Here is a 15,270-nt window from a genome sequence, read left to right on the forward strand (position 1 = left end):
GGGGGTCCAAGAGGCAAAGGCTGGGGAGAGATGTCATTGTCTTCGTAAGTGACCTGCTCTTTCTTGATTGCATTGGCCATTCGTTACTGCAGCTTCTAACCTCGCTAAAAACGGAAGCTCCTTGAAAAATAGCAGACAATAGTGCCGGTTTTTTTCTTGACCGTTGCCAATAATGACATCGTCGTCTCCTCACAACGAACTTGACCCCGAAAGCAAGTGCCAAGTTACCCCACACGAAACTACTAAGTACTAGGCCCAATGGGACTTGGCATCCTCGATTTTGATGTTGCATTACCGTCCTCGTCAAATATTTTCTTCCCATCACACGGAGCCTCCAACAGTTCCTTACCACTCCTCTTTCCAATGCCTTGAATTGGTACATATTGGCTCAGGTGTGGTTGCATGCATCGGATGCAACATTCCCCCGGTCTAGGGTTGCCGATGATATGACACCTGGCCAGTGTCCGGATCACGACAACCGACGACTGCCGTGACACCTTGGCGATGTTCTCTCGCAGCTTCACGTTGACCGTGTTCGTTTGATCCTGAGTTCTGAGTGGGTTTGAGCAAACTTTGAAAATCACAGTCGTAGTCGTTCTGTTTCAAGCCTGCTCAAGTGTAAAAGAGTACGGGCGATTTAATAGTAGTCCAATCGCCAAAGTCACGATATTATTGCAAGGAAACTTATCAACACAAACACAAAACAACACAGAGCCAGGGCTGGAATTGAGAGTGGAGTCAAATGGTAAAACAGCAAAAAGAAGAATTAGATGACCCCAACCCGATTTGAACGGATAACCTTTCGATCTGGAGTCGAACGCGCTACCGTTGCGCCATGAGGCCTTTGTTGATGGAATTGCCTTTGTCAACAGCTTACATTGGGATATTGCAGCCCATCGATAAAGAAAACGAATTGGTGTACTCGCTGAAGGTTGACATTTCCAGATGGAACACGTATGGAAATAGGCTGTTAGAAACGTAGTGTGCAACAATTTACAAGCTGGTAAGCACTACCAGGTTTTCAGATGTTGTTAGTTGTCATTGCTTGCAACATGGAACGATGTCCTAGACAACATTGAAGTCAAGCCGAACTGAAACCTGTTGAAGCGTTTGTGTTCAAAACTTTTCGTGAGTCAATCGACAGTCATATCCAAGCGCCAGCCTAGGTACCTGAATCTCCTTCCCGCTTCATAATATCAGCACCTCGAGTCACCAGAGAGTCCACTCATGCTCGTAAGCATGGACAATTAGTCAAAAATGAAGCTGCTAGCTAGAAAGGTTTTCATACCTACCTAGTTAAAAGCACAGGCAGAGCCAACAGCATTCTTGTCCACCGCGTCTCAAGAGTCAAAACTAGGCGAGAAGGGAGAGAGGAGGAGTGTCATTTGAGAGGAAAGATGATGAAAAAGATGGAAGTAAAGGCAATAGAAGTAGGTACAGTCAAAGGGGTTTAATAGAAGGGTGACGAGAAACACCACGTTGATGGGTCCCGGAAGTTGGTTTCATCACATTGGGAACACCAAATAACGGTACCTACCTACCTACTTAGGTCCCTAGAGGCATCTCTAAGTATCCAGCGGATTCAGTCTTACAAAGGGTACCTAGGTAAGGTTGAAGCTGGTCAGTTATCAGTCCGAAACTTCAGGTGCTTCATATAAATATACGCCTGTAATAGGACTGGACACAATGGAGATATAAAGCTTGAACCAATCTCAGAAGGAGTACATTTATTACCTCCATCATCGAAGAAGTCACCCATTAGCGAAAAGAGGAGGCTGAATTCGGTACCTATCCAGCAATGTAACACATAGGGCTTCATTAAGTCCAGGGCAGGTATATATCTGAAGCGAACTTGACTCGACGTTGCGGCTGTCAAAAGAGGAGGCAGCCGCCAATTTGGCTTCTTCAATATAGAGGTACTTCTAGCACCCAGTGAATGGTTCTTCGCCCAATGTCCGTGCAGGTTTCTACAGCCGGCCGAGACAGGATGCTTTCCGCTTGCTTTATGCCTGTCCACCCGGAAGATGCCCGCACATGCGTACAGGTCAGTAGCGTCTAGCAGCTGTAAAGTCTGGAGACAACGAAAGGTACCTCTACCTACTTGTGCCTGGCCCTTGGGCTCACGCTTTTTCACTTCACACAACTACCTACCTTAGTACTCGCCATCCCTTGCGCCGATTGCACATATACGACTAGAGGCCGTTTTCACGATTCAGTCCACTATTACGACAAACTATGTTGCCCTCAAACCTCATCAGTATCTACGCTGAGTCCAAGCGAGACACCAATGCCATCGCTTCGTGGCTGGCCTCGAGCGCAAGAATATGCGGTTACCCGACCGAGAAACTTTCCCTCGGTTCCTGGAATTCGTCCCCATCTACAGAAGCAGCGAAGCCAACAGGACGCTTGAAGAGGAAAGCACGAGAACAGGCCGAGCAAGCGACTAGCTTTACCGCGACATCTATCACCCCGCCAAAGCCCTACACACTAGCGGTTGCAGACTTCGTGCCGCTAGCTGAATTCATCGTGCGATCCAAGAGACCGGCCATCTCTGTGTCTCCGTCCGTGGTTTCCATCCTCAACCGTGCAATATCTGCGCGTTCGAACTTTGGGCAGCTTCTGGGAGAGCAGCAAGATACGATACTCGATCCACAAAGCGACGCCACACATCAACACTTTGTTGAAGTTTTGGAGAAAGTCAGAAAGATCCTCCTATCGAAGATGCCACCCGCGATCCCTACCGCAGATGAGGTGAACGGAGCCCAACATCTATCAAATCAGTTTGGCCTTCTTCGAATTCAGCAGCCATCTCTCAACGTCGTCGACGCCGATCCCAGCATACCAAAGACCGAGAAAAAAAACAATCACCCTGCGGCCGTTCAAGAAGACAAGACCGAATACATAGCAGAAGAGCCTTCCTCTCGCTCCGATGCAGTCGCTACCTACTGCATGCTATTCCAGGACATCACAATCATCCGCGGAGCTGTCATGGACATCTGGGCGGGCGTCCGCGACGGCACCACCGACTATGTCGCAGCATCCATCGCCACCGACACCGCTATCGGCATGATTCGAGACATTGCAGACACCGTGACTAGCGTGATGAAGCCTCATGGAGGGATCCTACACATCATGCGGCTGTTTCACATTGTCAGATGCAGAACTCGCGGCATCGACATGACAGCTGTCCGCTTCGAAGATCGTGAAAAATTACTTCACGACACGTACGGGCTGGCTCTGCACAACTTGATGCTTCCAAGCATGATGTTGAATACACTTATAGAGTTATCCACCACGCAAAATATGGGCTGTTGCCTCTCTCTACTAGACTATAGTGATGAGGACGCCATCTCTGGGGTTGGGTGGGACAAAGATACAAAGTGGTTGAATCTTTGCGTCTCGGAGTGTACCATGCTCGCGGAAGGCTTTGAAGATGACGAAGGGCTTTATCCTGTGAGGGACATGTTCGTTCAAGGAGTGCAGGAGACGATGAACACGAAAGAGGTGCCGTTTTATGCAATTATCGCCGGCCAGCTCAACCTGGATATTCACCATGTCTTGGGGAAGAAGACAAAGGATGTTGCAAGGGAAGCTTTGAGGGAACTGTCGGAAATACGAAGGGATGTGTCGAGTATTCTCAACTGCCACGGCGAGGACAGTTATCTTGAGCATCAACTGAAGCTTCTGAACCTTGTTCTTTCCGATCCCGTCAAGCAAGTGAAGGATTGGTCCCTAGAACCCGGTTTACCTGTGGCCAAGGCTCACCAGACCTTGGAGCTTTTACCCGTCTTGACAGGCCAATTGGTTCACCACTACCGAGTAGCCATTTACCAGTTTGCAATCAGGATTGCAACCGTGACGGGGTCAATCCAATATGCGACACAGCTCTACCATGCCCTCCGCACAGAAAGCCTGGTCAAGGCAGAGTGGCCAGACCTGGACCACGCCCGAAAACTACTAGGCGAGTCAAGCTTCTACGTGGGAAGTCTTCCCAAGAACATTCCAGAGTACATGTCAAAGTTCTCTCTTCAAGCCGGCCTGTCTCCGGCAGCAAAGGCCCGACAAGGTCGAAGCAAGAAGAGGAGCAAGAGACAAGCTCGGGAAGCGGATAGGTCACAGTACACCACAGAAGGACCACGAATGATCGCTGACGGGGATGACCGCCTTCCTTTCTCCAAGAAGTTCATCAAGCTGCACGAGTCGAATTGGAAAAAGGAGTTGGAGGCGTGGTCGAGGGAACTTTTGCGGGATATCATCGCAACGGTGAACATCGAGCCCATTACCCTCAGCAAGAGTGAAGGCAATTCGAGGAGCTCAAATAGCCAGGAGGATAAGAGTAACTCCCGGCTTCGGTGCGTACTCTTGAAGCTTGCTGAAACTTTGCACGATGAATCGCGCAGTCTTTGCTTCCCACTGCTCAAAGTGCACCAATCCTCATGGGAGTTATTGACAACCGCCCGCGATAGATGCGGTCCTATGCTGCGCGCATACTTTCGCGAGCCTGACTTTGAGGATGACGAGTTGACTTGGTTCATCACCGGATACATCTTCTCGGCAGCGTGTAGAGCGCACGACAAGAATCGCATTGGCCTACCCTTGAAACAGGGTCCCGACTTGAGGCCGCTGAAGATGGCGGGTGAGGTCTGTGAGAGACTCTTGACTAGCAGGAGGGATTTTGGGACACGGGCTCTGCGGTGGATGCAAGGTGGTGGTAAATCTCCGCAACAAGATGTTGATGTAGTTGTTGGGCAACAAGCAATCGAGAACACTTGCCTCAACGGTACGGGCGTCAAGGATAAAGAGCCTGGTGTTATATGCCACGAGATTACAGGGTCCAAGCATCATTCCGACAAAACAGGAGTTGAGGTTCAGGATTTGTACAAGACAAGTGTTGGGCAGACGCAGGTTGATACCGGTTAATCAGAGGGTAAAGGTACAGGGAATGTGGGTACAGGTACATATATCAGGACTGCAAATTTCGAGGAACTTCCTCTAGGAATGTAACACAAGTACCTCTTGACAGACATGTGGAAACATGGGTATTGACGCTAGATGGAGTCCTTTGAGTGCGAAGATGGACGCGTAAAGAGAGAAGGCAAACCAGATGCGTTGACGCGATGTGAATGAAGAAATTGCACGAACGACTTGAGGATTTACGCAAGAGTGTCCTGAATCCCCAAGTGACCAATTCATCCTCACTAGAAAATGTCAATCTGGGCACCGACCGCGGGTTCGGTAGAGGTAATCGGGTTGAGGCCCGGGAAAATGCCAGGTGATGCCATAGATGATGTTGGGTTCGACGGATTCGACATGTTCCATTGTGTGAGACCATGGATGAAGAATCTTGGCCCTTGAAGAGGGAAACGCAGAGCCGGAAGAGTAGTAGGTACCGAACAGTCGCTCATCGCGATGTTGTAATGCTGATAGATTGCAGATAGGTAGTTGGCGGGATCGCTTAGTCGCGAGCATCAACGTGAGTAAGCACATTGCAGCTGATGTTGACGCTTTCAGGCGTTACAGTGATGCCGTTCTGTTGGTAAAATGGCGGGGCATTCGTCTCTGGCCTAGTCGACACGCTGAGGGACCGAAGTGGAAGCTTGCGGCAGAATGACAGGCGGGGTTCACTTGCCGAACGGGTGGCGGGCGGGTGCTTCCACTTGTTGGATCATCTTGTGCCACAAACTTCCCCGCCTTGGTTTCTAGGAATCTCTGCTTTATGCGTTCCCTTCCCTACCTACCTCTACCGGCAGTACTTTCTGCTCCCATTCGAGATCTCAGTTATTCACTGGAACGAGGCGACGATTCGAAAAGAAAGACTCCATTCAGAAGAGCACTAGCTCGGGCTGCTAGGGCTCAACACAGCGACAACCACCTTGCCTGTACACGGGCTACAAGGATGATCATCTATCATTTATCCAATGCCCGTCCATATGGGATTTCCGTGTATTTGGGTAAGATATTCCGAACGGCGTCTCTTCGGTACAACCCTCCATCTTCTGTTTACCCGTCCCTGTCAACCTTCCAACCCAGTCGCATATCTCGTCTTACCCCGCACTCAACTCTCTCCCACGTTTTTCCCCGGCTCGCAGGGTCCACGGATCAACATCTTGTCGCTTTGGTAGCTACCTCTAACCTTGTGAGAACAGAACAGTCTAGGTCCGTCAAGAGCAAGCTGTACATCGATGTGGGACCCATACAACGCAATTGTATACAGACACAACAAGCCTAGTCGACCGGGAAACGAGCCATGACGGGCATCCGCATATACCTCCACTCTCCGCGTTCGCGACAACACACCTCCGATCTCAGTCGGTTACTCTGCTGCACCGCTGGTTAGTTAGTCGCACCATACGGACGGCCCAGCCAGAGCAATACCTACCTACCTCTGAACGACTACTCACTACTCACTACAAGATAGTCGGCTTCGTACGCTGCGCGAGGCCCTATTCCCACCACTTCAATAGCACGTACGTAACCAGTGAGGGAAACCTGATCGGTGACGATATGCTTGGCCAACATGTTGGTCTCGAAACAGCCGCTCAGATGGTAAGCTTTTGCCGATGATCAAAGCAAGGCACTGCCCTACGTGGCTTGCTTCCTCGAGTGTGTTTGCTTGCGGCTATTGTACTAGCTTCTAGCCAGTCTTTAGCCATCCAGGAAGTCTGCTTTGGTTTTTTCCGGCTTCCATTTTGCCGCTGGAGATGTTGGGCGGGGAAGAAGTCGATGATGAAAATGTTGTCGACTTCCTCGAAGGTCGAGAGCTTGTCCATCTCCTCGGCCCTCTGTACTTGACCCCGACTGTCCAGGAGCATTATGGCTCTTGTTCGATATCTTGCAGCCCATCTGGCGGCAGCAGGCTTAATTGTCACTGGAGCCGTACTGGCAAGTCCTTTCAGCAACGCTGTCCACGATGCCGACATCGCCACCGACTTTGTCTCCGAGCTTACGCAGAATATCACTGCCTTTCACCAAGAGCACCAGCAACTACCTCTACACAAGCATGCTCTTGTCTGTAGCCAGTCTTCGTCCCTCACGGTTGATGTAGGCTACGCCAAGTACCAAGGCCGACAAAATTCCGCTACCGGCGTGAATGTTTGGAAAGGGTAAGAAGCGCCAGTCCTACATCGACTTCTGAGCCTGTGCTTCATGCGGCTTACTGACAGCGTATGGCTAGAATCCGGTATGCAACTGCTGCAAGATGGCAACCGCCGCGTCTTCCACCGCCGCATCCCAATGCCCCCATCACTCAAGCGACGAAACAAAGTGCTCAGTGCCCGAATTCCAGCCCATCTGTGGGCGGTTCATCCCAAATTGAGGACGATGAGGACTGCCTTTTCCTCAACGTCTATGCCCCCGCCAAGGCGCAAAACCTCCCTGCCCTTGTCTGGATTCATGGTGGGGGCTACGGCTTGGGAAACAACGTTCAGGACATGACCGAGATCATCAACGCAAACAACCAAGGCTTCCTTGTCGTCTCCATCCAGTACCGCCTCGGCGCCTTTGGCTTCCTTGCTTCACAAGAAGTCAAGAACAAGGGTGTTGTCAATGCTGGCCTCCTCGACCAGGCCTTTGCTCTCGCATGGGTCAAGCTGTTCATCTGCAAATTTGGCGGCAACCCACTAGCTGTCACTATCGCAGGCGAGTCCGCTGGCGCCGGCTCCGTCATGTATCACAACCTTGCCGTCAACGGTACTCTGGGTCCGCTTCTATTCGACAAATCCATTGTCAACTCGCCCTACCTTCCATTCCAGTACAACTACAACGATGCTATCCCTACTTCTAGATACTATGCCTTCGCTCAAGCTGCCGGTTGTCCCAGCAGTGGGGACGTGTTCGCCTGTCTTCAAAGCAAAGATTCGGCCACACTACAACAAGCTAACTACGTTGTCACTAACCAAGCTCCTCATGGCTACTGGGCTTTCTACCCCGTCACCGACCACGCCTACATTATGAGTCTTGCCAGCCAACAGCTTGCCGACAAGCAAGTGAACGGTATGAAGCTTCTCGTTGGGTTCAATGCTAACGAAGGCCCTCTGTTTGTCCCCAACAACATCGACACCGAGTCACAACTCGCCGAATGGCTCAAGGTGGAGTTTCCCAAGTTGTCCGCGACCCAAATCAACTCCATCCTCACCGCGAACCCCAACAGTAACCCAACTAACCGCGCGGGCCCCTTCTTTGAAACGAACGGTCTTTCCGGCGCCAACGCGCTGAACATGTCTGGTGGTGCCAACGGCCAACAACAGCGCGGCTACAACATCTACGCCGAAGCCACCTTTGTCTGCCCAGCCTACTGGTTTGCCTCTGCATTCACCGGCTCTAGCGCTAAGAAGGCCTACACATACCAATACTCCGTCCCCTTTGCCCGGCACGGCACCGACATCGCCGGCTACTTTGGTCCGCAGACCGAGAACCAATCTAACGACTTCGTTCTTGCCTTCCGTCGCATCTGGGGTAACTTCATCATTACTGGCAACCCATCCATCACCAGCCTGCTCGCCAACGGACAGTCAACGGGGACTACGAGCGCACATCCTGTTGCGGCTTGGCCGGCTTGGACCGAGAGTGCTCCAAAGTTGGTGAATCTGAATGAGACAGGTGGTGTGCAGTACCAGGCACCGACGCAATGGGGTTTCAATGTGACGCAGTTCAAGGATCCCGGCTTAGAGAATGCTATTGCTATCGTGGATGCTAACTCGTGGGAGGGAGGGAGAGGGCAGAGGTGCGCCTTCTGGAAGCAATTAGCTCCTAGCATTCCGGCGTAGATGACTGCATAAGGATGACGAGGCGATGGTTTGAACGTACTTTAGCCAACCTCTTACCTCAAAGTGTATACCAGCTCAATACCATGCTCTCTGGTTGCTCCATCTTGTCCTGTGCGCCTCGCTCCAATGGAAGGGATCAGCCTAGCTCGCGGAGAGTAGGTTACTTGGATACTAATCACTTGCCTTACTTTTAGCAATAACAGAGTCATCAACATATACGCATCCTAGGACTGTCAGGATGTCTCTTAACGGAACATAGGAAGCGAAGCCAGCGTTTGCGTTGATGACTTCTCGGCAGTCGCTAGACCATGGGTCACAAGGCGGTTCTGCACGTGGTGATGGTGCATTGGGTGATGGGATGGCGGGCACTGCTGTCGCCAGGCCGGCCAGCCAGAACAAGATGTCAACTTGATGCAATGTGCAACAAACTACGGTGATAAGAATGATGTTCCGTTGCAGACTATTATGCCGACCGGTTATATGACATATCTCGTTACTGGGTTCGCAAGGTCCTAGACAAAGATCAACGCATGTTCATTTCCCCTTGCTGCTTTTCCGGCTTCATTTCCTGTCATAGACGTCTCCCGCATCATGGTGTCATCGCACCTCTACTTAGGCAACAAAGTTGCGCGCCAGGAAGCTCTGGATATAATCTTTTTTGCCGAGCGGCACGCCCTTGCTCCTGAGAATCGCATACGCGGTCTGCACATGGAAGAAGAAGTTGGGGATACTGTGTCCGAGGACAGTGCCCTTGCCAGTGCTCTTAAGGGTCTTGGGACCGAGGACCCTATCAAATGTTCGCGTTAGTATGTTCCGTTTTCAGTTATAACGACAGAACATCCCTTCGACTCACAGGTCAGCCGGCTGCTCAGCAAAAGCATCAATGACGTTAGCATCCGCCTCCTCTACAAGCTTTTGCGCCTTCGCAATTCGCTCCCTCAACTCCGCTATCGTGGTCTCCTTATCTTCCCATTGCTGGAATACCTGTCCCTGAAGACGGCCGAGCGTGCGGTTTACGTGTTTTGTAGCGTTCTGAATCTGGAACGTGAATGGCTTCATATCCTCTACGAGGCGGGCGTTGGGGTACTCGGCATCTGCGGAAAGGCCTTGAGAAGAGGCATATTGCTCGGCGACATCGATAATATGAGAGAGAGTGTCGAGGCCATTGGAGAAGGTTGAAAGGACGAGCTCCGAGAGTTGGATGGACATAGTAGGTAGCCAAGCTTGGCAATAGTAAGGTGAGACGTTGTTGATGTTCACTTGTCGAATTCGGGATTAGTTGTGGAATTCGGAGGATAGAGTGGAGATAAGGAGAATGAAGGTTTATTGAGGTAGAATGGAAATGGATGATGAGGATAAGTAGAGGTAGCGTAGGTAAGGAACGTTACATTTCAGTTACGTCGACGGAATGCGACGCTGACATTCGAATTCACATTGGAACTTCATGTTTGGAAGGCACTGATGCTTGAGCCACCAACACTGCGGATCGAACCCGTCAGGTGCCTCTGCAATAACAACGCCATCCATTCGAGACAGGCGTCTAGCGTGGTTCTACGGGTCGCTCCGAACCTCCAGAGCCACACGAGCTACCTCCAAGACCTGCGTGTTACTGAACTTGAACGGCTACGCCGGTGCACCAAGGCCAGACGACCAGCGGTAGGAGCTGGGTCACTGGATTAACATCGCACGACTGTGGCCTGTCTTCGAGGCTTGGAAGTGACTGGCATGAACATTTCGTAATGGCGAAAAGCAAAAAGGCACCATCAACCTAAGCTTTCGATTCCCTTTCGTCTACCGACTTGCCTGGAACACAGGTTGCACATGAGACTCCACGCTTTGCCATCTCCTCGTTATGTGCCAGCATTCTAGCTTTGTCCTCCTCCGTAAATATCTTCGGAACATTCTCCGCATCGGGGTGAAACATGTCCCAACGGGACACGTTGCGGCCGTCGGCGGTACGCAGTCTCTCGGGAAGCGGCAGACCATCGTAGTATTCTCTTATCTGAGCTGGGTTAAGGCCAACCGCGTCGAGAACATTGCGTTCGGCGTCAAAACTACGGAGCACGCCATCGAGGCCCAACGCACTTATGCCCTGTCCGTCCCTCTTCATTGATCTCCGGATATCGCTCAGAGACTTGTCGTCGCTTACGGGCTGTTGGTCAGTAGCGACTTGGGGCGTAGTCATGGAGTTCTATTGTTGATAAATATGATGGTTAGCATAAGGTACATGTGTTGACAATCAGGAGTTTGAGGCGCACTTGCCGCCGGTTTGCCTGCCATATTGCTAGCGAGTTGATACAGAGGTACCTAGAGGTAATGACGGCGCGGCTTGAATGTTTCGAGCAAGAAATATGTTTTCCAAATGCGTAGTAATGCGATGGGGCAGCTAAAGGGGAGTATAGGAGCTTGTGAAGCATGTAGTGATAGTAGAAGTGGTTGGATTAGAAGTAACTAGGAAGGCGTCGGAGGTGCGGGCGGTGCAACGTGTAGATGAGAGTAGTGGAAAGTTGGAGCGTCGAAAGATCGTGCTGATGGTGATGATGATTCGAGTAGTGACTGTAGTGGTGGCGGGAGACAAGGGGACAGCACCAGCCGCAGCAGTGACGACCTTGACTGGTCGTAGACTCGTAGTAAGCAAAGCGTGGAGGGGTGGACGGAGTGGGGCGAAACGAACGAGGAGGGGAGACCCGGGGGCGTGTGGTAGCATTGGTGTGTCGCTAAGTAGCCCCCGGAACTGATCCCAATTGGACTACGTTCACTAAGGCCTCAATGCAACCTGTTGCCAGTTGGCTCGGGGGGTCGGCGCTGTATACCGAATCTTACATGTGTACCTAACGTCCCCACAGCCGCATAGTGGTTCTTTGATACCTCTAGGCAAACTGATGGCAGGCGCTTGACAGAGTTCAACAGCAGCTACCCCGACATATATTGCCAGTTGTACCGGTGAAGCTCGCTATGAGTTCATTTACAGTCTATCAACTACCTAGGTACCTGTTGATATTCTCTTGATGGTCTGTTCTCGTCCGTTGTCTCCGTCTGCTCTGGGCCAAGACTGGAGTTTCCGGATAAACCGACATCAGTCATGGCAAGTGCCAAGGGCTGAGGCTCTTTCAGGGCAATTACAACCCAGCCCTTGTAGGTAGGCATTTCTTCTGAGCAGACCATTTTCCGGCGCTTTGTTCGAACTCTGCTACCCTACCACGCGAAAAGGACAGTGCAATACCACAAACATCCAACAGGTAGGACCCGGCAATGAGTGGCAGTCGCATTAGAATACGAACTCGCTACCAGGGACCCTAGTCAATGTGGTATGTTAAAAGTGAATCACACAGTCGGCCGGTGCCATCATGTCAGCTTGGGGGCCAGTTTTGCTCCAACCAGCATCTATAGGTAGGTATCCACCGTTTCTCAAGGCGAGGTGTAGAGGTAGGCACGGTCATCGTTCCCAAGAGTTTCACTGTTTGGCTCGTTGGTACTCATGTATGTACGTTGAACAAGCAATCCGAATGGTCGCACTAATGCGATTGGTAGGTACCTAGAAAGACCATACATCTAGATCCCTGGGGCTGTCAACGCTATACTGTACGAGACGCAGCCCCTCCCCCAATGAAGCCGGACTGTCGTAGTCATGAAGGAAGCCTTGCCTGGCTCAGTTCCTGCTCCAGCATCTTCTTTTCATCATGTTGACCCACGTTGTCTTGACAGGACTCATCATTCAGCAGCCAACAACGCCGGAATACCGCCGTGTACTATGGAACCATGCTGCCCGACGACAAGGCACAGACAGGAAGGTCCGGACGGAATCACGATAAATTAGTCAGTATATCTACATATAAGTCGAGCAGCCTTCTCCTGCTTGCTGAACAACCAGAGAACAGAACTATCAAGCCGATCAATCCTCAACACTCACACTTTCTTCTACATCCTGCCCAAGTTACCAAGCAATATTCCCGTAGTGGGAAAATCTGTTTCCAGACATGCATTGTAGTTGTTGGACAATAACCACAATCAATGTTTTAAAAACAATGCATGTTTCTTATAGGGGGTAAGCGCTGTAATACAGTGTCTTCGAAGTCGGGTCCAAATTTCGAAATTTCTTAAAGTCTCAAAGTCTTACCTTCCTTCCCGACCTTTATCAACGGAAAGAACTAGCCTTTTCCTCTAGAAATAAATAATTGGCTTAGTGGCCAAACGGTTAATAAAGTAGTTCTTCATTTCCATTCTTGCTCGTAACCTATATTCGATTCCTATTCGTGACCAACTTTTTGTGAAGCTATTCCGGAAGACTTTCCAATCTTAGAGGTAGTACCTCTAAATTGCCTTCCAAAGGCTACTATTAAAGACCACTAAAGTATAGAGGGTTATACCCTATACTTTTAACTTTTAGGGGCTTGAGAGACAATTAATATTTGATAGACAATTAATATTTAAAAAACAGTTCTTGTTTTCTTTACACGTATTGTCTGCTAGATAATACTTGTTTAGAGCCAGGGTTTCCCGCTTCGGTCTGTTGCCCAACATGCAAGCCAACCTGTTCAAACTCCTCGCTATCGCTGCCGCGTTTTCGGCTATGCACTCTACCCCGGTAGAGACTGCCGAGGTCACCAAGGCACAGGTCAACAGCACGCAGGTCAACGGACTTCAGATTAACGGAACTCAGATCAATGACAGTTTCAGGGTTGCTGGAGTATGTGCTTTGCCCCAGCGTGCACAAAAAAAACCATATGATACTTTCTATCGCTTCTCCAAAAGACTAACACCAAAGCTCCTTCTTCTTAGGTCGAGAAAACCTGCTACAAGAGGGACCTTCCTCATATCAGCGAAAGAGCGAAGGAGGGAGATATTTTCAAGCGGTCTTGCAAGGGCCAAACCTGCTAGCACAACGATCAGTATATTACTTGGGGATATAGGGAGTACAATCTACACTTTAACGGCTGCGGCAACTCATGGACTGCATGCTGGTAGCGCAGAGGGTTAGTTGAACGATTCGTTACTAGTACTATAGTGTCAGGAGGCTAAGAGCTCGTGCACAAAAGCACCTCAGCGGTTGCTACTCCCCTTCGTCAACCGAAGCGTAGGATTACTAACGATAACGCCCATATCGGGTCGGGCTCGCGGGAAGGATAATCCGGCACCGCGCCGAGGCGCCAGACTAGTACGAGGCTCCATAATGCTCGTTAGCGGATGAATAGAGTTTGTACAAGTATAAAAGAAGCTCAACGGAGCGTATCTTATTATAGTCGGTAGCTATCAATACATCTTTAGATTGACCCCTAACTTACCGTCCCCTACGTATGGCTACGACCGTAGTCACCTCAGCCTACTTTTCGCCTACGTTCCTAACATATAGCGGAAAAATACATTCTCGAATATTTAATGTTTAGGCTATACTACTTCGAATTCTAATGTTTATTTGACATCCAATGTTGAATGCCCTATAATATAGGGAGTACGCAGTATAAAAAGAAAAACTTAGAAAGAAAAAAAAAAAAAAAAAAAAAAAAAAAAGAAATACTTTGAATTTTTAATTTCTTTTATATTCCTTCCTTTCTAGAATTTTCTTTCCTTATATATAGTAGGTACTTAAAGTTAAGTTTTTAAAAATAGTTTAACTTAATAGTTAAGTACTTGGTTAATATACTTTCTTTTTTTATTATATTAAGTTTAATTTCTATTAGTGGTAGTTAAGTTTTTAAAAATGGAAAAAGAATTATTAAAAGATCTCTCTAAAGGTAGTATTCTAGTTTTTCTCTCGCCTTCTAAAAATTAGTAGGTAAGGTATTTAAAGAAGTTATTTAGTGTCCCTTGTTTATAATATATTAATATTCAACTTAAAATAATATAAGAAATTTTAATTAACTTTAATAAAATCTTTATATTTATTTTAAACTTAAATATTTTCTATTAAAGAGCGTAGCGTCCTAGTATAATAGATTTTATGATATTTATAAATATTAAAAAGACTACTTTTAAATTATATAATTTTTAAATAATATTATTTAAACTTTATATTTTATTTTTAAATCTACTTATTAAAAGAAGTAAAGAATAGAATTTCTATTAATATTTTTAATTAAATTTCTATTTACAAATAAATAATTATTAAATTTAAAAAGTAGAATTAAAAAGTACAAAGAAAATTTCAAATTTAAGAAATTCTAATATTTTAAATTTTTTATAGAATATAAATAAAATAAAATTTAAAAAAATAAATAAAAATTAAAAAATAAATTAAGAGTACTGTAAGCTCTAATATAAGTATCAATACGGGTATTTATACTAGTTTAGGTACGGGTACGGGCTCGGACACAGGCACGCGGCAGGGTTAGGGTTAGGGTTAGGGTTAGGGTTAGGGTTAGGGTTAGGGTTAGGGTTAGGGTTAGGGTTAGGGTTAGGGTTAGGGTTAGGGTTAGGGTTAGGGTTAGGGTTAGGGTTAGGGTTAGGGTTAGGGTTAGGGTTAGGGTTAGGGTTAGGGTTAGGGTTAGGGTTAGGGTTAGGGTTAGGG

The 15,270-nt window shown here is 48.5% G+C and overlaps 5 protein-coding genes and 1 non-coding gene across 7 annotated transcripts; 3 read left to right on the top strand and 3 right to left on the bottom strand.

Moving 5' to 3' along the window:
- Nucleotides 1-771: 771 nt before the first annotated feature.
- NCU15251 lies at nt 772-843 on the bottom strand. Its single transcript has one exon. It is a non-coding gene; the product is annotated as a tRNA-Trp (tRNA).
- Nucleotides 844-2,235: 1,392 nt separating this feature from the next.
- On the top strand, nt 2,236-4,920 carry NCU08753 (hypothetical protein; the record flags this gene model as incomplete). Its single annotated transcript, XM_951009.2, has 2 exons — nt 2,236-3,224; nt 3,336-4,920. 2 exons carry the CDS (start codon nt 2,236-2,238, stop codon nt 4,918-4,920), a joined length of 2,574 nt encoding a protein of 857 aa, XP_956102.2.
- Nucleotides 4,921-6,096: 1,176 nt separating this feature from the next.
- NCU08752 (acetylcholinesterase) lies at nt 6,097-8,942 on the top strand. The gene is made up of 2 exons (XM_951008.2): nt 6,097-7,103; nt 7,175-8,942. Exons 1-2 carry the CDS (start codon nt 6,814-6,816, stop codon nt 8,763-8,765), a joined length of 1,881 nt encoding a protein of 626 aa, XP_956101.2. The 5' UTR covers nt 6,097-6,813; the 3' UTR covers nt 8,766-8,942.
- A 178-nt stretch (nt 8,943-9,120) lies between these two features.
- NCU11291 (hypothetical protein) lies at nt 9,121-10,087 on the bottom strand. Its single transcript, XM_001728234.2, has 2 exons — nt 9,619-10,087; nt 9,121-9,552 (listed from the first exon to the last, which is right to left on the bottom strand). Exons 1-2 carry the CDS (start codon nt 9,972-9,974, stop codon nt 9,378-9,380), a joined length of 531 nt encoding a protein of 176 aa, XP_001728286.1. The 5' UTR covers nt 9,975-10,087; the 3' UTR covers nt 9,121-9,377.
- A 211-nt stretch (nt 10,088-10,298) lies between these two features.
- On the bottom strand, nt 10,299-11,407 carry NCU11292. Of its 2 annotated transcripts, none has more exons than XM_011395703.1 (2): nt 11,028-11,407; nt 10,299-10,956 (listed from the first exon to the last, which is right to left on the bottom strand). In XM_011395703.1, exons 1-2 carry the CDS (start codon nt 11,043-11,045, stop codon nt 10,534-10,536), a joined length of 441 nt encoding a protein of 146 aa, XP_011394005.1. In that variant the 5' UTR covers nt 11,046-11,407; the 3' UTR covers nt 10,299-10,533. The 2 variants fall into 2 exon arrangements, with proteins under 2 accessions (XP_011394005.1, XP_011394004.1); XM_011395702.1 differs by having other exon boundaries at nt 11,024-11,407.
- A 1,245-nt stretch (nt 11,408-12,652) lies between these two features.
- NCU16718 (hypothetical protein) lies at nt 12,653-14,186 on the top strand. The gene is made up of 4 exons (XM_011395776.1): nt 12,653-12,717; nt 13,257-13,452; nt 13,545-13,769; nt 14,116-14,186. The coding sequence occupies exons 2-3, from the start codon at nt 13,285-13,287 to the stop codon at nt 13,641-13,643; spliced, it is 267 nt and encodes an 88-aa protein (XP_011394078.1). The 5' UTR covers nt 12,653-12,717; nt 13,257-13,284; the 3' UTR covers nt 13,644-13,769; nt 14,116-14,186.
- Nucleotides 14,187-15,270: the final 1,084 nt, after the last annotated feature.

The sequence above is a fragment of the Neurospora crassa genome, linkage group III, assembly GCF_000182925.2.
Source record: "Neurospora crassa OR74A linkage group III, whole genome shotgun sequence".
NCBI lineage: Eukaryota > Fungi > Ascomycota > Sordariomycetes > Sordariales > Sordariaceae > Neurospora > Neurospora crassa.